Consider the following 25,848-nt stretch of genomic DNA (forward strand, 5'->3'; position numbering starts at 1 on the left):
TAAGTGTTCTTTAAAGCCTGCATGGTTCTATATAGCACCGCAAGAACCCTTTTTTTTTAAGAGTGTACAGCACAGCAGCTCACCCTTTGACGAGCTCCACCACGATGAAGTCGCTGCCGTCGCCCGAGTTGAAGAGCAGCAGGCCGTCGGGGCTGGCGGTCTTGAACTGGAAGAAGAGGTGCATGGAGGCGTAGGCCTGCAGCGTGGACAGCGCCACGTAGCTGCCGCGGCTCCGGAAGGTCATGGGGTTGGCCACGATGTGCTGCATGCCGAAGTGGGCGTTGAGCTCGCAGTAGGAGATGTCGCCGTTCCGGCACTGGTCCAGGTAGGGCACGCCGTTGAAGGAGAGGCCCTGCAGGTGACCGATGAAGTTGGAGGGCAGCACGGAGATGAAGCGGCGCTCCGTCATCACGCCCGTCTCGATGTTGTGGAACTCCAGCCGCGTGTGGGCGCCCGTCATCTGGCCTGGTGTCAAGAGCACAGCAACCTCACCGTGTGTGTCAGGAACACAAACACCTCATTTCTTATTTACCAAGCACAAGTGCACACACTATAAAGTCAACACAATAAAGTACCCTACTTATACTGCACAGCTACTGTATCTATATAATGTATACGGGATGATGTACAGTAATAGATTTCAACATGATGTATATATTTCATTTAAAGTATTTTAAAACAAGCACCAATACCTGTGCCCTTCACTGACAATAAATATACAATCATACTATCAAATAAAGCAACTATATACGTATTAAATAGACAATAGATTTATCAATTTTTAGTCACGATTTGCTTCATAAATGTACACTGCTCTTGAGCTTTTCCGAGCGTGAGGTCTTTGGTATTCCTGCTTGCTTACCCTCCACAGTCTCATTGTCCACAGAGAGTTGGAGGCTCTTCCCCCGCCGCACCACCTTCACGGAGTGCCACTCATTATCATTCAGCTTGTGGCCGGCCAGCAGCGTCTCGGGCCCCTTACCTGCCGGGCGGAGAGGCACCATCACACGCGGTACAGCCAGAGGGCAGGCGCTTTATCAATAGCACACATTTACTCCCACAGGGGCCTGGCTACCACACGCACACACACACACACACACACACACACACACACACCGGGCCCAGGCACAGCAGTCGGAGCACGCTCCCCACACAGCGGGGGCATACACACACACACACACACACACACGTGTGCCCATGTTCGTTCGCACACACACACACACACAAACACGTGTGCCTGTGCATACACGCACGCACACACACACACACACACACACACACACACACACACACACACACACACACACACACACACACACACACACACACACACACACACACACACACACACACACACACACACAGGACAGGATCAGAGACTCATTGTTTCCACACAATTCACCACACTCACACAGACACACACATATGCAGAGACAAGACACACAAAAACACAAAAACACAAACACACACACAGCACACACGCCATATTGATTTCAGGGAACATGACTGACTACTGACTACTTTCATTACACAGCATACTGCATAAAACATTAAAGCATATTCTCCCAACTGAGTGGGTCTATATATTCTTGTGTGGCCTGATACAGGCACAGTGGACCAGAATCTAAAGCCATTAAAATGGCCGTGATCGAACTGATTGTGATTCCACAGCACATATGTGATGCACTGCTCACTTGCCTCTCCCTCAGCACTCTAACTCTTTTGGGAGTGTGTGTGTGTGTGTGTGTGTGTGTGTGTGTGTGTGCGTGTGTGTGCAGGGGACTCAGTCAATTCTCCACTCGCTGTGCCACTCTCGATGGCTGCTGTATAAATAGGTCACAAGAGCCACAGCGCCGTGATGAAATCAGTCCCATCTGAGCTGGAGCAACAGGCTGACGCGCGGGCTGAGAGCAGTTCTGACACCACACGGAAATCTAATTGGCCCTGCCTGGGCCAGAGGGGGCCTCCAGGGGACCTCTGACGTCTGATAGAGAGCGAGGGAGAGAGAGAGAGAGAGGGAGAGAGAGATGGAGGGACAGAGAGAGAGAGAGAGAGGGAGAGATAGAGGGAGGGAGAGCGTGTACGATTACGCTCATGAGGGACCACACAAGGTGAATGGCTTGGGTGCACGGCAGTGGCCTTTGAGATGGGATCACACACACACACACACACACACACACACACACGTATGCACACACGTGCACACACAGATGTGCGCGCGCACACACACACACACACACACACACACACACACACACACACACGTGCACATACACGCGCACACACACCCAGCTGGGTTGCTTCACCTTGTGAAAGGAGCAAGGCACACAGGGAGGCCTGTTGCAGGGTCGCAGCCCACTATGATGAATTATTTGGAAAGACATCAGCCCTAACAAACCCTGTCCTTTGGTCATTTGTGCATTAAGAAGACAGCTCATGTGTGAGTGGTGGGCTGCTGTGGTACTGTGTGCTTTGTGCATTATGTGGTCTTCCTTGTCCATCTAGATTCAATCTGCATGCACAAACACAGGCCCTACAGACTAGGGGAGACACTCCAAGAATCACACAGATGCACACACATACTGACACAAACAGACATAAACACAGACACACACAGATACACACAGACACAAACACGGACAAGACACACACACACACACACACACACACACACACACACACACACACACACACACACACACACACACACACACACACACACACTCACACACGCATCTGTGGGAAAACAGCTGGTGCTCTGCTACTTTAAAAGGGCTTTGAGTTATTTTTTGGAAGGAGTTTTCAAAAACACTGTATTTCCAAGCCAACATCTTCCACCAAATTAACATCTTACAAACATATGGGACTTTAACAGGTTTGGCGACAGCATAATTAATCAGCTGTGAAGCCATCCATCATATTAATGCTGGCTGCATTTACAGTAAATGAACTACCAGTACATCAAATCAAACTGGACAGGAAGAAAAGTGTTCTCTAACTTTATGGTACTAAGTTGATATCATGGTCTTGCAGATGAAAGCTACAGTACCTAGACTGTAGTCAGCAGTACAATTCCATAGATGCATATACATACACAAAGCTCATCACTATGACATGTTATGGTCTTCAGGTACTACCCTTTGTCGGTGACCTCAACATTTGACTGTATTTTCTGACTGCCCCACTTTACTGATCCAGAACGCTCCTGTTCCATAGTTCTTCTGCACCGTTAAATGTCAGTTGATGAGCGATTAAGTCATTAAAATGAGACAGATGAGGCTTTTCTGACAGATATATGGGATTTTGAGTATGAGCCTTGTGAATGAGTGACCTAACACACACTTAAAAACCTCTAACCTCTATGTGAATAGGTTATATGATGAACTAGCTCAATGTGAATGCTGGTAACTGTTATTCACATCAAGGGCGGTTAGAAGATCTCAATCAGCAAACCAGTGGCATCTTATTTAACAGAGAGCATTTTGTGGTGTCGTTTGGTAGTCTGACTCAAAGCTCATAATGGATGATCCGAAATACAGCTGTTTAAAATTCATGGCACAAAACCGGCAGGAAAAAGGACATGAACCAGATGGCAGAGGGCCCTAATTGAGAATCATTTAGTTAAACTGTCGTCAATTTCTGTCTATTTAAGGGTCAATTAACATTTTCCTGCAATTAAAACTCCCATCCGTCTGAATATGTCTGACAGGCTTATAAAGCACCATGTAAGGTCTGACATGACAGCCCGAAAGGGAACAGCGTTGCTTACTGAGCGGGCACTGTGTAGTGTGTTTATCTTTCAAGTCAAAAATGTCCAGCTACTATTATGCATGCTTAAAAATCTCTTTATATGATCCTCAGAGTATAAACCATCCACCATCTCAATTTCAACTGAGATGTGAATTCCCTGAAAACCTTCTCGTGTGTATCCTTCTCAATAACTGACACGTCACAGTCATTCTATAATGAGGTTTAACACGATGTTGTTAATGATCGAAATGAACTGCCAAATAGAACAATGCAATTCAGTGTAGTGCATCCCACTGAAGAGTCTCTGTCTGACGGCTCTGTGCGTGATGCACATTACAAGTCCACAGAATCACCACCGCCACAGCGAGGAGCTACAGCGCCTCTCGGTGGCCGCAGAGGAAAATGCCACGGATGTTTTTCCCCTCCTTGCCCCCTGTACACACCTACAGTATTTGAGCTGAAACGCCTGCACACCTAATGCAGTCACACAACATTACACAGCACAACACCGACAATCGGATGAAACATAACTTACCTTGACACCACTGGCACTGGTCTTAAGGGCACAGTGCCTTGGGGGCTGGGGCGTGGTGATCAATAATGTCAGTAATAACTGCCTAGTCATGAAATGCCGCGTGTTCTATTGGCCTGTATAATGACGGGTGGTGAGAGAATGATGACTGAAGTGCTCTGTGAATCTGTGTGTGTGTGTGTATGTGTGTGTACAAACAGCTGAAGGCCTCATGATGGATTGTGGAAGAAGTCATCTCATGAATAGAATAGAAGTCTTAGCCTGACTGTGAATAACACGAGCAGAATTGGATTTCCAGAATCATTTACCAACCAGGGGAGGAATATAACATGAAAGTGACAGAGAGATTTGTGTTTTTGTGTAGATTAAAGATTTTTGTTTTTGACATGTAAATAAAAGAATCACTTACTAAGGTTACAGTCTATCCCGATACAATCTGGTGAAACAGAGAGAGTGACATGGCGAGGTTAGAGCGAGGGAGGAAGGAGAGGCGGGGGAGAAAAAGAGGAGAGAGTTAAAAAAACATTTCACATCCTTCAAGGTGCATTCTGCAATCAACCTACGCACGAAGCCCACCATCTGGGGACAAGCTCAGAGTCAGAACAGCCCCTCTCTCTTTCTCTCTCTCTCTCTCACTGCCCACCAGTCAGGAGCTCAACCACACACACACCAGGCCTACACTGCTGCATGGGCAGAGGGCACCTACTCCGTATTACTGCAGCTAGCCTACATACAGTACTTCATGCTCTTATATAGAAGCAATACTGTTCAGTCCTAATAGTAGTACAGAAATACCATTATGTATTTGTACACAGTCATTTTATATATAATGTCAGTATAATCTCTAATCTAGTGAATATAACACAAAATGCAATACAAATATAATATAATAAAGATTTGAATGTCTTCTTTACACTACAATATATATATATATATATATATATATATATATATACATGTATATACAGTATGGTGCAGTATTTACTATACTGTAGGTCCTGAAGTGTGGTTGTATGGTTCTCTCCTGAGTTCGGGCAAGAGATGCTGAAACATACATTTCAGAGAGGGGCAGTCTGCACACAAACAGCCAGGCTAAAACCTTCACAATCAGACAAGCACAGCCACTACATGGCACGGCCAAGTCTGCCTTCATGTGCTCGGTCCTGTCTCTTACACAGAGAGCCCAGATACACACTGTCACTGTCTCCACTGCAGGAGTCTCCAGCTCTCAGTGCTCTCAGAAAAGCTACCCTTTTCTCCGCGTGCATTGTGAACCTTAGCGCTGGCTGTTGGGGCGTTCTCCGGCTGTCAACCGCAACAGAAGTGTGGACACAGACAGCCAGGGACCAGTCCTGCTACAGATGTGGATGCGGAAACAGCCAATCTGTGAGTATTACTGTGATAAAAAAGCTGAGGGGCCATCTCATTTATGCAAAAAGACGACAAGTTGCTAACATATTAGTCAGTTACTGAGGGAAATAGTCAGTACTGAATGTAAATGCATGGCAGCAACAAAGTCTTATAAATAAATGTAAAGGTTTGCCACTAAATTATGAAAAATATGTGTCACTTTGCAGCTCGGTGAGGTTTTTTCAATGCAATAATCATGTTGATAGCTCTAACAGAAGTCAGAGAAGCCTCAGAAGCCTTGCAGGAGGAAGGCACAGGAGGGAATCTGACATTTGTGAACTAAAGCCGCACTGCTGAACCGGTCACACTGGCTGTCTGCTCCCATGGTTGCAGACAATAAGCCATTGAAGGGCTGAAAAGATGGAGAGAAAGAATAGGCAGAGCAGAGAGAGAGAGAGAGACAGATAGATAGATAGATAGATAGATAGATAGATAGGTAGGTAGATAGATAGGTACAGTAGATAGATAGATAGATAGATAGATAGACAGACAGATAGAAAGATAGATAGATAAATAGATAGATGGATAGATAGGTAGATAGATAGATAGACAGACAGACAGACAGACAGATAGATAGAAAGATAGATAGATAGATGGATAGATAGGTAGAGAGCTGGACAGATATATAGATAGATAGACAGATAGATAGATAGATAAACAGACAGATAGATAGACAGATAGACACAGTAGATAGATAGATAGAAAGATACTGTAGATAGATGAGAGAGAATAGACAGAGCAAATATAGATAGATAGATAGATAGATAGATAGATAGATAAAGATAGATAGGTAGACATAGACAGCTAGATAGATAGATAGATAATGAGAGAGAGAGAGGAGAAAGAAGACAGATAATGAGGGCCCTGGAGAGACATGGAGGTTTTTCTCCTCCTCCAGAACAGGAGGAACTCTGTCGGCACGGGTAGCTCCCTATCCCCATCCACCTAGAGTATCTACGCTTTATTCAACCTTTGACCCCGTGCTGAAGGGGGTCAGAGGTCGGACGGTTACCGAGGTTGACGGTGAGCTTGAGGCGGCCCCTCTCCAGCTCCAGGCGGAGCGTGTCGGCGGACTCGCGGGAGGTGGTGGCCAGCAGCAGGCCGAAGGCCCTCTGGGACATGAAGCGCAGCGCCACGTCCTCCGCCTCCGTGTGCATCGCCGTCGCCATGGCCACCTTCAGGAACATGCTGCCGTCGTAGCTCAGCACCACCGCCTCTGCACACACACACACAAACACACACACCATCATCATCATCATCATCATCATCGCAACGCCACAGCACAAAAGTTCACACATACACAAATACACACACACACACACACACACACACACACACACACACACACACACACACAAAGACAATAAGAAACACATACATACACACACACACACACACCCACACACCCACCCACACACACACACACACACACACACACACACATGGCCCCCACCTGAGGCAATAAGATGCAACAGCACAACACAACAACACATGGGCTAACAAACACCTGCTCCCATGTGAGTCACGGAGCCTCCAGAAGACCAGATGTACAGTATATTACAGAAGACTGGTGAAGGAGAAAAGGTGCTTTAACACGCAACAGCACTAGAGGCTAGTAGCAGCATATTATCATGCAGCAGCAATTAGATAGCTCTCTGTTCAGTGTATAATCGTATGCAGTTCAGCATTTATCCACCAGAGGGCAGAAAAGATACACCGATAGATTATGCTTCCCAGAGCCACACACATGCACACACTCAAACACACACACACACACACACACACACACACACACACACACAGACAAACGCACACAAACACATACACAAACACAAACACACACATACATACTGCATACCACCCACCCACTAATCGCAGTATGTAGTGCACACTATAATTATATAGGACCTGCTTGCATCCCTTATGTCACAACTCAGAGCTGATACTGAAGTCTTAGACCGTACTGTGTGTGTGTGTCTCTCTCTCTCTCTCTCTCTCTCTCTCTCTCTCTCTCTCTCTCTCTCTCTCTCTCTCTCTCTCTCTCTCTCTCTCTCTCTCTCTCTCTCTCTCTCTCTCTCTCTCTCTCTCTCTCTCTCTCTCTCCCTCCCTCCCTCCCTCCCTCCCTCCCTCCCTCCCTCTCTCTCTCTCTCTCTCTCTCCCCGTACCCGTCTCACAGTTGGCCCCCAGGTAGCCGGTGCCGGTGCAGTCGCACACGTGGCGGTTCCAGCCCTCGGCGCAGCGTCCTCCGTGGGCGCAGGGCTCGCCGGCGCAGCGGCGGTGGGTCTCGCGCGTGCAGAAGCCGCTGACCCCCGGGGCGCTCTGCAGCTCGGCCAGCCGCCGCAGGTCGCGGCTGTGGCCGTCCACGAAGAGGTCGCGCACGCAGCCCACGAAGCCCAGGCGCAGCGGCGCGCTCCACACGTCCGGCGGCAGCGGGAGGCCCTGCCACTCCCCCGGCAGGCCCCCCAGGTACACGCTGCCGTCCAGGTCCAGCACCTCGCTGCCCTCGTTGGCCGAGAACGGAGTGCTGTGGCTGTTTACAGAGATAGAGCCTGGGAGAGAGATAAAAAAAAGAGAGAGAGGGATGGAGGGGCAGACAGAAAAGAGGGAGATAAAGAAAGAGAGGGAGGGAGGGAGAGAGGGGGAGGAGAGAAGGAGAGAGAGACAAAAAAGACAGGAGGAGAGAAACATTAGATTAATGTTAAATGTTCGACACACAGAGGGAGAACATTATTATGGACATGCGATGGCTCATTCTTATGTCTCTGAGTGGTGTAGTGTGTTGAATGGGAAATATATTTCACACTCAGGCAATTTAAAGAAATGGAATGCACTGTCATATACGAAAAATATATCAAAAAGATATGCAAATAGGAGCATAATTCAGTGCAGAGGAGCAAAACAGCAGTGTGAAATCTGGATGTGCATTAAGATGAATATAAATATGTATTGGCTCCCAACACTGGCTTAAAAAGCAAAAATAAATTCAACTGCAAGAGCAGGAAGAGCTATAATCTGATGCTAGTGTATGAGGGAAGCACAGGCTTCTCATTACAGCAGCTGCATGGTATTTGGGGGAGAATTTTATTAGAGATGAAAAGAAAACAAGAAAAAAAAACGAGACATTTTTTTGAAAAACAGAAAAAAGAGAAAGAAAAATAACAGAAAACGAGAGAAAACACAAACACAAGTTGTAGCGCATGTGGCACACGGTTACCTCGGCGCCCCTCCCGGTAGAAGTCCACGTGGCACCACTCGCCCGTGTTGATCCTCCGGGCGCTGGCCTTCACTTTGACCGAGCCCGAGCCCATGTCCAGGAGGAGGTACAGGAAGCCGTCCAGGAGCTCCATGGCGAAGAAGTCGGCGCGCGGCAGGCCCCTGTCCAGCCCCTTGGCCTCGCGCGGCGGCTGCGGCCGGCCGTGGCTGAACAGCAGCAGGCCGTTGGGCTCGGTGGTGCGGAAGTCGAAGGAGACGGCGCCCGTCTTCTTGGTGGCCCACTTGGGCAGCGTGACGTAGGCCTCGGGCGTGTCGAAGCTGACCGGGTCCAGCGCCGCCACGTCCTCGCAGCGGAAGGCGAGGTCGCCGTGCAGCGTGACCCCGTCCACGCGCCTCTCCGCCAGGTGCGAGAGCTCCAGCCTCAGCTCGCTGTTCCTGTACACCACCTGGTACATTCATCAGAATCAAAAAGAGAGAGAGAGAGAAAAGACGGAATAGACAGAGGAGAGAGGAGAGAGAGAGAAAGAGCAAGAGAGAGAGAGAGATAAAGAGAATGACAGACAAACCGAGAAGGAGAGAGGGGGGGACAGCGAGCCTAATGACTTCAGCACACACGATGTGTCACTTCAGCCAAAATATCCTCGTCTTCGCCCCCTGTCTCCCAATCTTATAAATAGTTGTGTCCCCTGTCACATCAAAGGGAGGTGCTCAGCTGCGCGACGAGAACAATGCGGCTCTTAAGGTCACATGGGCCGCCCTTCCCGTGGCTGGATGGAAGACTGGGTCGCGCCACATGAACACGCTTTTCATTTTCACACCAGCGACAGTGGCTGTCACAGAGATGACTGACGCCTGGCTGCGGGGTGTGAACTTGAGTGTCTCCGAAAATACACCAGGCAGTTTTATTTCACACTACACGCCTTTCTGTAATTTCCACCACCAAAGGAAAGAAAAAAAGGGGAAAAAACGTAGGTGCAAAGACAAGGGAGAAGCAAGGGGGGAAAAAGTACAAGCATAAAGAGAGAGAACATTAAACATTCACGAACGGAAACCAAAACCTGACTGAGATTCCGCAAATCTCCTACCAGAGGTGTTTCAATGAATTGTTCAAGCCCTGATGACTTTACGCATTTAAACTGAGTGACATATTGTAGGCGAATTTCAAGTGCGAGAGTACTTGCCCTCGACTCTTACTCTCCACCCGAGCAAACATGTCTCTGGTGTCCTGGATCAATGACGCCTAATTTTGTCTGCTTTTCAGACATCTGAGTCATGAAAGAACTCCGGCGTTGGCCCCCTAAAACACCGTTTACTTAGAGAGAAGCATTACAGTAAGGTTCACTGCGTAGCAATGAGGAGGTGATTGATAACCACCCCGGGTCAACGAGATGGAGACGGAGAGCTCGAGGGGGGGGGGCCAGAACGGGGATCTATAGAGGAAATCAATGTTTAATTTGGCTGTCAGAGTTGTAAAGAACAGTGCTCAACAGTAACTTGGCATGACTTACAGCCTGGGAGTGCTCACCGCCGTGGGCCCGAGGAAATAGAGCGGACGGGCGGGGAAGAGCTTTAAGGGGGGACGGGGCAGTATTATAAGCAGGCTGGAGAGATTATAAAAAAAAAAAAAAAAAACGGAAATCGGAAAGAAATACAGCTTCTGACTTCTGAGGTGCAGGCTTGTGATTATTAAAAATCAAACACGGAAATCAGTAAAAGAAATATACAACTCCTGAGGTTCAGGGGCAGAGAGTAGAGCCACTGAAATGATAATGCTCTATTTTTACCCTAGAACACATCTCTTCACAAAGTAGCCTGTCATTGGACTTCCTGGGTCTTCAAAAGGCTTTCTGCCCTGTTTTTCCATTCCGCCTGCCGAGGACTGCTACTCACGTTTTTCAGGCAGCCCATGAAGTTGTTGCTGATGGGAGAGCCGGGGAGGTCAGCGGTGTTGGGGCTGCCGCCGATATAGAAGACGTCATCAGAGCCCAGCATGGTGTAGTCCTCCTGTGTGTAGCCCGTGGTGGTCAGGAGCCCGTCCACTGATATGGTGACCTAGTGGTCAATCCACAAAGGGAGAGAAGAGATGAAGAGAGAAAGAAAGAAAGAAAGAAAGAAAGAAAGAAAGAAAGAAAGAAAGAAAGAAAGAATGAGAGAACAGAGGAAACCAAAAAGAAGAAAGGAGAAGAAGTCATGTCAGAGGCTCTGGCAGAATAACCAGCTTTGATGATCGTTAGAACAGCGTGTGAAGTATTGATCTCCCTCTCTTTTGGATACTTCCATTTTAGCATTTGGAGAAATGGGATCAGACCAGTTTGTCTCCATTTTTATGTCTGCTATCAGTGATCAAGTCAACTAAAGGCTGTTGGGAAGGCCAAGAGTGCTCACTGGGGAAAAGACAAAAGAGAAGCGGGTGACCTACCTAGCCACTATGAAGTGTGCCCTGAGCTTGTGTTGGTATTGCTAATATAAATACCATACCATGAATAAATACACATACTGAGCATAAAGTCTAAATGACAAAACCCACCCCAACCTAACATATATCAGCTCAAAGGCTTCCACATCTTGCATCCAGTGGTAAATGACAAATAGTGTGTCATTTTAAAGGGACGCTCAGCAAATGAAGCACAGTGCTGGAACAAGCAGGGGTAGACACGGCGGCATGTGAACTACGGCGGCAGGTTCTCTGTCTAGATAAGCAGGAACTGATCCCACTTAGTCTATCAGCTCATCGGGTCTTTAACCCGGGGGTCAGCGATGCGGAGCGAGGTCCAGCCTGACTCAGTCCGATGCAGAACCAGTAATATGAGACGGACTCCTGCTTGGCTCAGCCAGCTCTGAAAGCCACAGGCACACTGAGTCTTTGAAGATAAGCTCAGCCAGCCCCTATTTAGAGAAATGCTGCCAGGTCCTTCCACTCCTGAGGAGAATACTTTCTTGCGAGTTTCATGGCTACCTCGGAATACCTTTATCGAGATCAATACCCTAGACAAGGGGTGAAAGCCCAACAATGGCGCACACCGTCCTCCCACATCACGAAGGCCGATACAGTCATTCTTACAGCTTGATCTCACTTGATATTGAAGTATTTTGGTTTTGATGAGAGAGACTGGATGTTTCTCTTCTTTCCCCTCTAAAAGAGTTTTTCGAGAGTAATGACCCATTGGATCAAACCGAGCGGAAGCCAGGTACAGTATGTGAGTAATCTACAGCGCTATCTGTGTGTGTGTGTGTGTGTGTGTGTGTGTGTGTGTGTGTGTGTGTGTGTGTGTGTGTGTGTGTGTGTGTGTGTGTGTGTGTGTGTGTGTGTGTGTGTGTGTGTGTGTGTGTGTGTGGGGAAGCAGGGCTGTGGGCGGCAGCCGAGGGGATGTGGAGAACAGCGCGGCTGAGGTGAGGAGCTGAAGAGGGGCCGTCGGTAAAAGTCAGTGACGCCAGGCAGAAAACCGGCGGTTAGTGAGCCTCGAATCGTTTCGTTATGATTGAGATGGTTGGGGCAATTGGCTCTGGAGGATCAACAATTTAGCAGGGATCAGTTATTACAGGATTGGACGACTGATACCAATACAATAATAGGGCCCAACACATGCGTTAGGTACAAGACAATGTGGTAATGGACTCAATTTCAAGAATAAATGGGGAAAGATAAAAGCTTATAAAGTCTACTTTTACAACTGGTGATAACAGCTGACTAATAATGGATGTGTGGCAATGGATGAGACTGAATGTTAGCTCGATAACGTGTAAATAAACAAAGAGGCACTTTTAAACGAGATCATGATCAGACTCAGAAAAACAACGTCGATGTCACTCCACTCCTGTCTGAGACGGGTGTAAATACATTACTCTACAGACTATTTACTGCCTCTGATTCTGACCCAAAGACATGACATCATCCTCCACAGACTGGGAGTGTGTTTGTCTGAGCGTACGAATCTGAACAGCACTGAGAAGGCACTGCATACAGACACATTACTGCAGCATCGTTACTGTGACAATCCTTTGTTTTTGATAGAAACGGCTTATTGTGGAAAATAACCAAATGCATCTTCGGGAATGAAATGCCGCCATCAAAGCAAGTCTATTAGACACGACACGCCATCAAGTTGTCTCTTTTGATATAAAATTGACTTTTGATGCCGATGTGACCAGTAGGGATGGATCTTGGGCACATAACAGCCATTTCAAATCCACGACTGATAAAGCTCTGACTAGCCAGAGATGCTCTGTTTGTACACGGCTGTGTGACTGAAATATGAAATGTAAACGAGCTCTTAGATGTGAAATATGAAATGTAAACGAGGTCTTAGATGTGAGCAAGGCAGTCTCTTCAAGCTCCTCCCTGATCGACGCCACTGATACAATTTTTTTTGTTTTTCATCCTTTTTGAGGCGATTAAGATCTTTTATATTTCATCTAAATGACTGCAGTGCAGAGTGCATCCACTCTATACATCCTCATCCTACACATTTATTGTAGTATGTGAACAATAGTGTCTCAAAAATGAGTACAATGACGGTTCTGCTCTATTTATAGTGTGAAAATATAGCCATTCTGCCATAGGGTGCAGTGACCTACAGTTACAGCATGGCTACGTAAAGCTCAAAAACACGAGAGAAGCTGGAGCCCAAAGCGCCAGAGAAGAGAGGAGGCAGTGAGTAGGCAGCATGCGGGGGGCACGGGGTGCTTCATTAGCAGATATAGAGAACATACACTCCTTCACAGGTGTTATCATCAACACACTTCCACAGATGTGTTGGGTGAAGGGTGCCAGGCTTGCAAAAAAGGTGCAATGAACAACAAAGGCAGAAACAGTCTAAAATAGAGCCATTGCTCCATGGAAACTCTACTGAAAAACACATCATAAAAAAATTAAAATAATAATACACTTGTGAAATGGTAAAAAGAAACGAGAGGATATAGTAATATCTTGATACAAAAAACAATTACTTGTTTATCACTCTCAGCATCTGTGTTGTTGAAGTGCCTAACCTTGTTTGGCTTCATCTATAGAAGTATTATGAGGCAAAATCAATTTAGGCTCAACATCTCAAAACATGTTTTTTGCATGAAACATTTTGAATAAAGAAAGGACCTCTCTGACTCAGGAGCTGCACTGATTGATTTGAAGTAACCCAGACATCTTAAACATCTGAGCCCTGGCTCCTTAATGTGACAGAAGAGCTTGGGCAGCACCAATAACAACACTGGGCCGTTGCTACTATACACCTGTACAGCTACAGCTAGGTTCCATAGCACAGAAATGGGAGTTTATTGTGCCTCTGCTTTTTCCTGTTTATGAAATCAGATTGTTTATCATCACACAATATTACAAAGCTTTTAGTAAACAATAAACAACACCAATAATAATAATAAATCTTATATAATATAATATAATATAATATAATATAATAATAAATATCATGAAAACAGTGCATTTCATTTCAAGTACTATGAATGCAACTGATGTCTCAAAACTCCACATATTGGAAGATAAATGTTTGCATAACTGAACCATTTTTGCTTAAATGCCAAACTGTCATGACCATTGTGGTTTCTGCTCAAAAGCAAAAAAAAAACAAACAAAAAGGAACTAACTGCAAAAACAAAATCTATACAATCTATACAAATCAATACCATATGTCAAACAACTCAAGAGCTTTACCAATGTATGTCTAATTCCGGCAAGCATTTTTTTACCAGATGAAAAGCAAAGGGTGGAGAGCATAACTGAACAGCCACTCAGCACTTATGGCAAATGAACCTAAAAACTACAAACAGCCCTTCCAGGAAAGCCGGAAAGAAACACAATCAATACACACCAATAGTACAAGAATGTAACAGAGGAATAATAACTACATCAATTTTCTTTCTTTGAAAAGTCTGAAATACAAAGGTTTTCTAAGACAAGCTGGCTTGTTTTGCAATAATACAGACAAATCAGAAATGTTTATGTCGCCATTTTCTCTGACAATGTCACTGATAAACCAATAGTTCACTAAAAGGAGCCAGGTTGAGTTTGTTTAGAACAGAGAAAAGGGTATAGCTAGAGACAGAATGGTATCAGTACAAATGCATTTGGACTGAAGTGCTCACAGAATGGTTGGAAGGCGATGTTGAAACAAGGAAGTGTTGCAGTTGCATTCTTAAAAAAGAGTGTAATATAGAGATGGCCTAGCTAAATATCACAAACCAAAATAAAGTCCCCAAGTGTTTCTTCACAATATGTCACCACCCCTGTTGTGTTCAAAAATAGCACAACCACTGGCATCATCTTGCTGGCAAAACTACCTTCGAAATCAACAATTAATCAAATACCAATTATTCCTGAATGCCAAAAGTTCAGATTTTGAAGGCACTTGGAACTAAAGGTTAAGGTAATCAAACCACATGACAAATCAGTGCAGGAGTCCAAATTACTACCATCACACAAGGATGTGGTGTAATATAGCCGCAATCAATGCGCTCAATTACATTCTTCCTGAGAAAGACATACGGTCGGACGCAGAGCAGCAGCTACCTGCAAATATAATCAAATCCTGAAACGCACAGGCAGTCATCCTTCAACATGTGCTCAAAGATGTTTTGCTGCAGAGGAAACAGTTGCCTGCAAACATAATCAAATCCTGAGACCTGCAGACACTAGCCATCTTTCAACATGTACTCTCATAGCTGTTTTGCTGCAGGACTGCAGACGTACGAAACGATTCTCGGCACTTGTTGTTAAGAGTGCATACGCCACGTAAGGAGAGATTCCAGCCGTCTATTCTGCATGGGTTCTGTATAAACACCCACTTTCACGCAATTCAGGAGAGACGTTCAAGGGCGGTTCATTTTCCAAACACTTCTTCTTCACACGGGCGCAACCTTGGCAGCAAGGTGAGAAGATTTAGCTTATTGTATTCACAGATAAAAATTAAAAAAAGGGAAAAAAATCAATAGATTCCCGGTGAATGCAGATGGAGTCCTTCTCTCTGAGGGGACTGATTGTGGCTCAATGTGTTGGCTAATTGGGTTAGTGACTTTCAGTCATTTTGAAAAGATATGACTTGCTTTTCAAACTGATGCTGTCAAAGCAAGCTGAAAAAAAAAATGTCAGCGACAGTCTCATTCCATTTACAGCCCCCCCTTTTCTACACCTCCCCCCACCCCCACTCACACTCACTCTCTCTCTCTCTCTCTCTCTCTCTCTCTCTCTCTCTCTCTCTCTCTCTCTCTCTCTCTCTCTCTCTCTCTCTCTCTCTCTCTCTCTCTCTCTCTCTCTCTCTCTCTCTCGCTCTCTCTCTCTCTCTCTCTCTCTCTCTCTCTCTCTCTGGCAATCATTTTTAACCGGGAGCCGGTGGCCCTGATGCGCTTACCTGCCGCAGGTTGCGTGAGACGCGGACCTCGTGCCAGGCGTTGTCATTGAACTTGCCCTCGGCGGGCGACACCATGGCCTCGAAGGCGCCCGAGCCGAGGTTTATCACCAGGTAGACAGCGCCGCTCTTCAGAGACAGATTAACGTAGTCGACCGATTTGCCGGTGTGGAGCAGGAGGCCATTTCTCTGCAGAGTGCGGAAGGCCAATGTGATCTCGTCCGTGCTGCTCTGGATGGGGGTGTGCGAGAGGTCGTAGCTGAAGAACTCATTCCCTTTGAAGGTCGCCACTGATTCCTCTTGAGCTGGCACAGAAGGGGAAAAGCGAAACAGAAAAAAACAACTTCAAACCCCTCTCAATTTCCATGTGAATTTGGACACAGACACTAGTAAATCTTCTATGCCAAGGGATATTCAATATTTAGCATGGATGTCTTATAGAAATAGATAGAGCAAATAAATACATCTACAAACTCAAGCATAGGCAAAATACAGCTCATGTAAAAAATACATATTGATCTATTTTTCTCATTAAAAATGATGACTTGACCATGGCGCAGATGTAAGCTATAGTGTGTCTCACACGGGTTAACAGAGGTGCCATAAAGGCTGACAAATGTGACCTTCAAATACAACACATTGATAATATTTACACTCAAAAGAAGACAATTCACCCAAGTGCAGAGAAGCTTGATTGCTGTACACGCTGCAGAAATCCCCACAGACATTAACACACCATGTTCGATCAGACCCACTGAGCTGTTGCAAAGACGAGCACATTCTATTTATTTGGGTGCCACTGAAATTCAAGTGTGATTGTGACCTTGAAGTTTTTGACAAGAATCTCAAAAGGCCCGAGCGTTCCTGTGTCTCTGCTTTAACTGGCGGAGCGTGACATTAATTTGAAGACATCACATATTTCATCAGGCAGGAGGTCCCCCACGCCATGGCTTGAAATATACCTCTATCATTTAATCATGAGGCACCTAAACAGGTATGGTACCTATAGGAGCATTGGCCTTGAACAATGACATGAGCTAGTATCTCATATTGTCCCCCCAGGTTGTTCTAATGAAGCAAATTTGCTGCGTTCCATCTATGGAACGTTCATCCACTGAGTCTTTTTAAAAGCAGGTCACATGGCAATTCTCACTAGATGACATTACTGAAACATGACTCAATCGCAGCTCAACATCTACACTGCAACTAGAGTAACATTCAAAGCCAACCTCATTCAAGGTACTTTTGAATTAATACTATTACAAATAGATGTGAATAATCTGGGGAGGGAAAAAAAAGAAACTTACAGTAAGCCTTCACTGAAAATGAGGTTGAACAGACAAGACATTATCATTTCATAATCATATTACTTATAAAAAGGGGAAGACTTATGTTTTCAATCTCCAAAGAACAATTAAATCATTCAAATGTGTCATCTATGTAGATTAGCCTACATATGGAGAATGTTCTTACCCCTACCACCAAAAATGTCAAAAAATAGCACCAGCCGTTCAAAACAATCGTACCAAAATACATGAGATGTTTTACATGCTTGCAGCACAATGACAAAGTGCATGTGGCTGGGGTCCCCCAGCCAGTGGATTCACTTAAGAACTTTAAAAGTTCAAAGAAGCTGCCTTATTTGAAATGACAGTTTGGGAGCTGTCAGCTTTCAGAGCATGAAAATAAGACTAAACCCTGCAAAGTGAAAGCAAGTCTTCCGGCCATCGCTCTGATGACAACACACACTGTGATATGAATAGACCTACGCTGGAGTCAAATTGAGGGTGAATCCACTTTTAATGACCTGTAATTTCTCATCTAAAAAGACTCTGAATTAATATCTAAATAATAAGTCCTCTGACAGTGATGCATATTTACATGCTAAATAATAACTTGTGCATATGGAACGGGCGCCGAGTAATTGAATCTTGAAAAGGTTATTAATCCCACACAGTGTGTGCCTCTGTATGTGTGTGTGTGTGTGACAGAGAGAGTGTGTGTGTGTGACAGAAAGTGCTTGTGCTTGTGTGTGTGTATGTGTGTGTGTGTGTGTGTGTGTGCATGTGTGTGTGTGTCTGCGAGTGTGGGCATCCGTCTGTGTCTATGTGTGTGTGAGAGAGTGTGTGTGTTCTCCACTATGAACCCTTTTATCTCCCTCTCCTTCTGCTCCCCGTGCACTCATCAAGACCAGTCCCTTTGGCCGGCCGTGCACACTCTGCTGGCCTGCTGCGGGCCTCCAATTAAAGAAGCCTTTCCCCCGCGCCGGAGCACGCCGCCAGGGAGCCTTTAATTCTGCCTCTCCAGTCAACCTGAAGACACCGAGTCTGTAATCTTCCTGTTGTTTGCCTGTCTGTGTGCCAGTATTTCAATAAGTACGCGACTCCATCTTTATGCTACACTCAAGCAGTCTAGTGTGTGTGTGCGTGTGCGCATGTGTTTATGTGTGTGTTTATGTGTGTGTGTGTGTGTGTGTGTGTGTGTGTGTGTGTGTGTGTGTGTGTGTGTGTGCGTGTGTGTGCGCACACGCATGTATGTGTGTGTGTGTGTGTGTGTGTGTGTGTGTGTGTGTGTGTATGAGAGTTTTTGAATGTGTGTGAATGAAGTTTGTTTACACATACATGTAGGGTGAACATGGGTAAACTGTAGGGATGCAACGGTTTTCAATAATTTATTGAACCGTTCGGTTTGGCCTGTTCGGTTCAATAGACTCACCTAAACCGCAATATTTCGGTATACGCGACATTAAACTTTTTATTTAATACAAGGTTATTGCGCGCGCGTAGCCTGGGAGCGATAGAGAGGAGTGCTTAGGACCCGGGGGATGCGTTTTCTCTGACTGTTCAGCTTGCCTCTCGTCAACCTTGCAACAACCAATCAGAATTTTACTGAATTTCCCAAGAGCCAATAAGCGCGTTGAAATGCAAATGAAGGAGTCATGTGAGAAGAAACAAACTTTACCGGCGGCTGCATGATCATGGCGACATTTGAAGTAGCCCACGAACAAGGCAAAAAGACCGTCAGTAAACAAAGCACAGTGTGCATTGCAAGCACTGCTTCACAACGATCACCTAATAAAGGTAACACATCCAACATGTCGGCCCACTTGCGCCTTCATCACCCGGCTGTAACCTTAAGTGGAGCAGCACGGAGAGTTAGTTTGCCACCGAAAACCCAACCATCCATTGCTGCAGCCTTTCGACAACAATATTCCTATAATTCCCGAATACGACGAATACGACGGCGTATTAGGGCCACGTATATATACTTTGTAAAGACGCAAATTTGCCACTGTAGAAGGTCGAAAATTTGCCACATTATAAAGTCTGTGTGTAACAGTGTAACCGGTGGTTTCTGCCCTGCGTTGATTGCTCGCTAGAGTAGCCTAAGAAAGCGTGACGCCGACACAGCTGAGTGTATTCTCTTTTTGATAGTTTACTGGAAAATATTGTAGGGATGGGAGGTTATAGGAGATGGGGAGGCTGACATGTCATTCCAAACTCGGGTCATTTATTTTCCTGACGTTGTACATGCTAAGCTACGGGCAGCGGGAGGTGTCCACTCGAAAAACAATAAACTCACTGCTAAATCAGTCAATCGCTCGTCCACTCGTCAATCACACAACTCTCTCGCACACACACGCGCACACACACACACACACACACACACGACAGGAGACACAGGGGAAACAGACACTTTGTGAAGTGGCAAATTTGCCACTTTCTTCTCGGAATATTGCCCCCCCTGACAACAGGTTGCAATAATGTTCATTTCATTGTTCTAATATTTTTAATGCTGCACTGCACTTTTGTCTATGTTTACATTTTTTACGTTCATAAAAGAGGACAGGGCAGGCACTCCCAAATCAAATATCCATTTGAAACTACACATAATACTACCTCACCAATTATTTTGAGAAGATTTTCAGAATTGTTCACTACTTTTTTGAGGGTGTATAACAGTTAAGTATTTTCTTTAAATGTGTGAAGAACAGTGAGTTTATTAAATAAATAACTACACATTACTTTATGCTGCACTGCACTATGGATAACATTGCCTGTTTATGACAGAAGGCAATGATGGTGTTCTTTTCTTTTAATACATTTTTGTGATTCTGCTTCATCTGTGTCAGGCTATGCATTTAATATTTTCTCTGCAAGTGTAAGTAGAAGCACATTGTTGATTTGAAATAGAAAAGGCAAATATAGCCTCCTGTATGCTAGAGCCAAGATAATTTTGATATATTGAAACCGAACCGTTACCGTGGCCCAAAAACCGTGATACAAACCGAACCGTGGCAAAACTGTACCGTTGCATCCCTAGTAAACTGGGACACTTTTGGAAAATCCAACTTCTCAGCCCTATATCGCAAACACTCTAATATATTTTAAATCAATATAAGTTATTTTTGGAAAGCTTAGGTTGTCCTTTACATGATCAAATCATTATAATTAAGTAATCATTGACACAGACAGAATTAAACTCCTTCAAAGCTCAACTGACACACCCCCAAATTTTTTGGGGGTACATTGGTAAAGTGGGACAGGGCCCAAAAAAGTGCTATTTTGCATCGTAAACCTTTACTTAACTTAATATTTTGCTCCTATTTTATGATTTAAACCATTTTAATTTAGTTTTCATTTGAATGTACATATTTTCATTACCAAATAGCATGCTAGCTCTCATTACTAGCTAGCTCACTAACATACATGATTGTATGATCTATAAAATGAATAACACTAAATGATACTAAATACTAATAATAAATCATAATAAATAAAACACGTTAATGTTTCCATTTTTATTCCCATGAAAAAAATGGTTCCCATTGGATATTACACTGTCCCACTTTGACAATATAGGTGTGTCCCACTTTACCAATACACTACTGGTCAAGTGGGACGGCAGGAAATTTGCCCCTAATTAAAACATTTAATCAAATAAATGATTTCATTATTTTGATACTTAACGTAGTCACATTACATATGAAAACAACTTTGTAGGCTTAACATATACATTTAAGATTTGCTGGACTTAACACAATTTGCCTCAAATTCCTATGTCATTTGACTTATCATTGTTTTTCGGGCTCCTGGCTTTGAAAGTAGTCTGGTCACAACCCCGCATATGACATCACACCCACACTGCCAATATTATTTAACCCCTTACATCCTAGAGATCTTTTGGCAATATGTTTTAATAGACAAGTCATAACTACATTGGAGATATATATGAAAAAGCTTAGCTGTCCCACTTTACCCATTGTCCCACTTTACCCATGTTCACCCTACAGCAAATACATGTGCTATTGTTCTTACAGGTACTAATGCCACGTTAACCCTTACAGTGCAATAGAATGCATATAAATAATTTGCATGCCATTTTGATGAGTGCATCACCAAGTTAGCTAAAGCCGTACCATAAATTCCAGAATTAGCTTTCGTTGGGTTTATAGTCTATCAATGAGCTACTGAGTTAAATGTGCTAATTGCCCCACGGTAACAAGGGTGTTAGATGAATTCATGCTCAATGCCGTAAAATCAACACACCAATTCATCACACGTGTAGGTAGGGAGAACCTACGGGCTAAGAATAACACACACTTCTCAAAGGTGCCAGGCTGTAATCCACACTTCCGACAGACTTCATACACGGCACTCGGAAATAACTGCCCCCCATCTCTGTATCTTGTGCTTCCCCAATGTTTTGTGTTTCCGAGAGAGAAACTCATCATGCATATGCGATGAGGCAAAAACAACTCAAAAGTTGGCAGCATCTCTATACACTCATAGGTGCACCTGCCAATTGCAGCATTTAAATAAACTTTGCCTTTTCCCCGCAAAAAAAAATAAAAGTAAAAAATTAAAAAATAAATAAAACAGACTGTGTTGGCGAGGAGCATCAATAGATCTATCTGGCTGTTTGCAGATAATATGTATCCTGTTTTATTAATATGAAAGGACTGTGCTCTCCCTAAACACATTCAACTTCACACTTAGTCATAGAAGATGAGTGGTACCAGGTTCTGTTTCTCAAATGGAATGGCCACCACTCATTAAAAGAAAGAACAGCTGTTTCCCTTTGTAGATTGCCAACACTTACGACACATACAGATGAATAGGGAAGTAGGGACATCTTTGTACTTGCCTTAATCAATTTCACCAAAGGAAAGGTTACAATGTCGAATGCGAGAGTCAGGGCTGTCCAATTCATGAAACCACATTGCGTGGTTACTTATTACATAAATCAGACTGGTTTTATATGAGACACATTATTATGTTCAAATAGTCATTACAATTGAGCATTCCATTTACTAGACGGAAAAAAGGGGTTGTCAAGGTTACGAACACATTTTGCAACAGCAATGTAAGAAGGATCTGAGTAGACTAACTTTTGAATCAGGAAGGTAAACAATCGGGGAAACTACTAACACATAGTTGTGCTTAGACATCAGCAGAATTTTGGACCTGGTTGTATCTTATGTTATGCTTTGAGATGAGCCATGCTTTGCTCCCATTAAGTGGTTCAATGCATATAATTCCAACCATAATAAATGCTTCAGAATACTGTGGTAGCCTACAACTTACTTGGAATGCTCTATCTCAAGAAGCAGTGACTTGGTAAATTATATTCTGTTAGCATTAATACGGTGATATTCAATACAACATCTGAATGCTTACTCTCAGTACATGCCAAAGCCTGTATAACAGAATGTGAAGTTGAAAAAACACATATATATTTCATGTAGGCCTACTTAACTTAAATGAAACCATTTCAATGGAATAAGTTGCTGAAATTGGGTAGTCGTGAAAGAGAAAACCGGAGGAGAAATGTGGCATTAATTCCAGACATTTCATTTATGTGCAACCAATGAGCACATGACAATTAACTAAATCCAATGGGTTATTTTTTTCAGTGTAGGACTCTTAAACTCACACAGTGAAGAATAAATGTAAAAGTTGAAGACAACTTTAAGGGTGACCGCCTTCACTATCCACACCACTGTCCACCCTCCCTGCTATATAATTAGCAATCGATAAAAAACCTTCAATGACAGCATCATTTTCTAAATTGATGGCCGCATACCATCACATCCATCAACTGAAACGTCAATACCCAATGGAGATACCAGTGCTGAATGACTTCATCGGTTTTCGGGATGAAGTGAAGAAGGGATGATTTAAACACTGTCCTGTCTGCAAATAACAAGTACGTCGTCTGTATACGCTGCACTGTCTATACTGTCTATATGGCTATATTCTATTGAATATTTCACACATACACAAACATATTATGAGACAAACACACAAACACACACACACACACACACACACACACACACACACACACACACACACACTCATATTAACATAAGTGTAAGTGTGTGTGCATGTATGTGTGTGAATATATATCAGCAGCGAGGCTGTTAGTCAGCTCCCCACTGTATGTATTTACACATTTCTTTCACAGGATTTACAGATTGTGCTGTTTTTCAGAGTGTGTCCCAAAAGTGGTGCTGGATTGTGAAAGTACACCTGAAGATGCCCGCTTTTTCTTTTCCCTAAGCAGCCCTTTCTGTCAGGCCTTGCTGCCTGCTGAAAATGTATCCGACCTGACAAAGTGCATCACATGACAGACACGGTGGCGTTTTAAGGTAGAGAGGCTCATTTTCGAGCAGAGGGGAAAAGCTGTCTGCATTCTGGATGATAGTGGTTGGGAGGCGGAGAAGAAAAGTAGCAGCTATCGAGCACCTGACTATGAGATGGCGCAGGAAGGCTCCTGCAGACAAATGGCAGACTAGAAATATCCTTTATTGCTAAAGCATTTGTCCTGCTCTTCAGCGCAGCTTCTCAGCGCCATTCGGCTTTACAGGGCTATTTTTTACCCTATTTCTAATTCCAGAATGGTTTCCATGGAGAGGTTCTTCTGTATGAGATCTTTACAGACCATAATCACAATGAGGTTGAGAATTGAAAGGGAGAACTGTGAGGTCATATTAATGGACTAGACACACTACCTGAGCGAAAGGGAGCCACCCATAACAGCTTGCGCTATCACAGCGTTGGTGCCCTATACTGTAGTTCAGGATCTCTCATTTGTGCAGATGCAGAGAAAATGACATATAAACCTTTTTTGCGTTTGTCCTTCTTGATAGACATTTACACGTCTCCAGAACTCACCCGTCGTGCTAAGCGCCGGATGCTGTGTGGCAAATGGATTGCGAGTCTGATCCGAGCGAAGGGGACAGCTGGCTGATGCCCTTAAGCTTCTGCCTGAGAATAACTGAGGCGGCTGCCATTGTGGAGCAATAAATCTATACGCTCAGCCAGCGGTTCAGCCCAGATAGATAGCGCTCATAAAGATCGCAGATCCTCAAATATAGATCGGGGGAGAGGATTAGCCTTGATCAAACAAACATTTCCCCACTTAGACTCACTCAGAGTTCGAGGCCTTTGCTTGCATTTCATTTAAGAGATCTCAAGCAATATGAGAGAAATCCAGATCTATTGATGGTGATTTCATCTCATCTGGTTGGTGAAAAGGGGCGAAGGTAAAATACATAGAAAAGAAATGAACTTTTTAAAAGAAATGAAATACCTCCATGTATGTATAACTTTGTCCATAATAAAATAGATAATATTTCTGGTATATGTTCTTATATAATACTATTAGAAAATGTTCAATTTCATCAAGGTAACCCATGGGAATGATTTGGCAAATAATCCTATGGCTCTCACAAGCAGCACACAGCTAGCATTTAATGTTGAGACTTTAGACGTTGTGTTTTATTAATGATTTCTTCATAAGATATTTAGCAGAAAACAAACAGCCATCTGGGTGACTTCAACATTTTGAAAAGTGTGGAGGCTGATGTTGAAATAAGATTAGAGCATTGAGAAATAGTTCTAGGGGAGACAGAAATACTCATAGAGTTGAAGCCAACATTTTCGGTGCTGTACGTTTCTGGAAAGGTACAGATATAGAAGACGACACACTTTGATTTATAGGCTTTACTTACATAAATTACTTACTAACTATCTTAATTGTGTCCCAACAGACTTTCCATGATATGCATTCCAGTGTGTGGTGTGTGGTCAAAGGTATCACTCATTATGACAGCTGTCATTTCAAAGAATCTACTGATTATTTGATGACCATGTTCTGAAGTGATGAAATCTCGAAGACAACCAAGAGCAATAACAACCACATTACCTTTGTGTGTGTGTGTGTGTGTGTGTGTGTGTGTGTGTGTGTGTGTGTGTCTGTGTGTTGTGTGTGTGTGCAAAAGACTTTAAGGAACAGCAGAAAACACAGATCTCTCTCTCTCTCTCTCTCCCTCTCCCTCTGTCTGTCTCTCTCTCTCTCTCTGAGTGTGTGTGTAAGTGTATGTAAGTGGTAAGTGTGTGAGACTGAGAGAATTTAAGAAAGAGGTGAAAACACAAAAAAAAAACACATGAGAGAGATAAGAGAGTGAGAGTGCAAACAGAAGGAGAGAAGGGGCTGGGAGATGAGATGAGATGAGGAATGTGAAAAAGGGTGACAAGCCAAGTGCAATAAATGAAAGCGCGGAGGAGCAATTTTAATAACCAT

The 25,848-nt window shown here is 44.1% G+C and overlaps 1 protein-coding gene across 1 annotated transcript in view; it reads right to left on the reverse strand.

Annotated features, from left to right (window-relative positions):
- Positions 1 to 25,848, reverse strand: part of nrxn2a (neurexin 2a) — a 156,372-nt gene that overhangs the window by 100,078 nt on the left and 30,446 nt on the right. The window contains exons 3-11 of the mRNA XM_062536723.1: positions 16,247 to 16,562; positions 11,862 to 11,871; positions 10,796 to 10,957; positions 8,907 to 9,351; positions 7,858 to 8,241; positions 6,705 to 6,908; positions 4,692 to 4,718; positions 863 to 982; positions 84 to 465 (exon numbers count right to left, since the gene is read on the reverse strand). Coding sequence (XP_062392707.1) covers positions 84 to 465; positions 863 to 982; positions 4,692 to 4,718; positions 6,705 to 6,908; positions 7,858 to 8,241; positions 8,907 to 9,351; positions 10,796 to 10,957; positions 11,862 to 11,871; positions 16,247 to 16,562 — 2,050 coding nt within the window. The remainder of the gene's footprint in view (positions 1 to 83; positions 466 to 862; positions 983 to 4,691; positions 4,719 to 6,704; positions 6,909 to 7,857; positions 8,242 to 8,906; positions 9,352 to 10,795; positions 10,958 to 11,861; positions 11,872 to 16,246; positions 16,563 to 25,848) is intronic.

Source organism: Sardina pilchardus, chromosome 5, assembly GCF_963854185.1.
Source record: "Sardina pilchardus chromosome 5, fSarPil1.1, whole genome shotgun sequence".
Lineage (NCBI taxonomy): Eukaryota > Metazoa > Chordata > Actinopteri > Clupeiformes > Clupeidae > Sardina > Sardina pilchardus.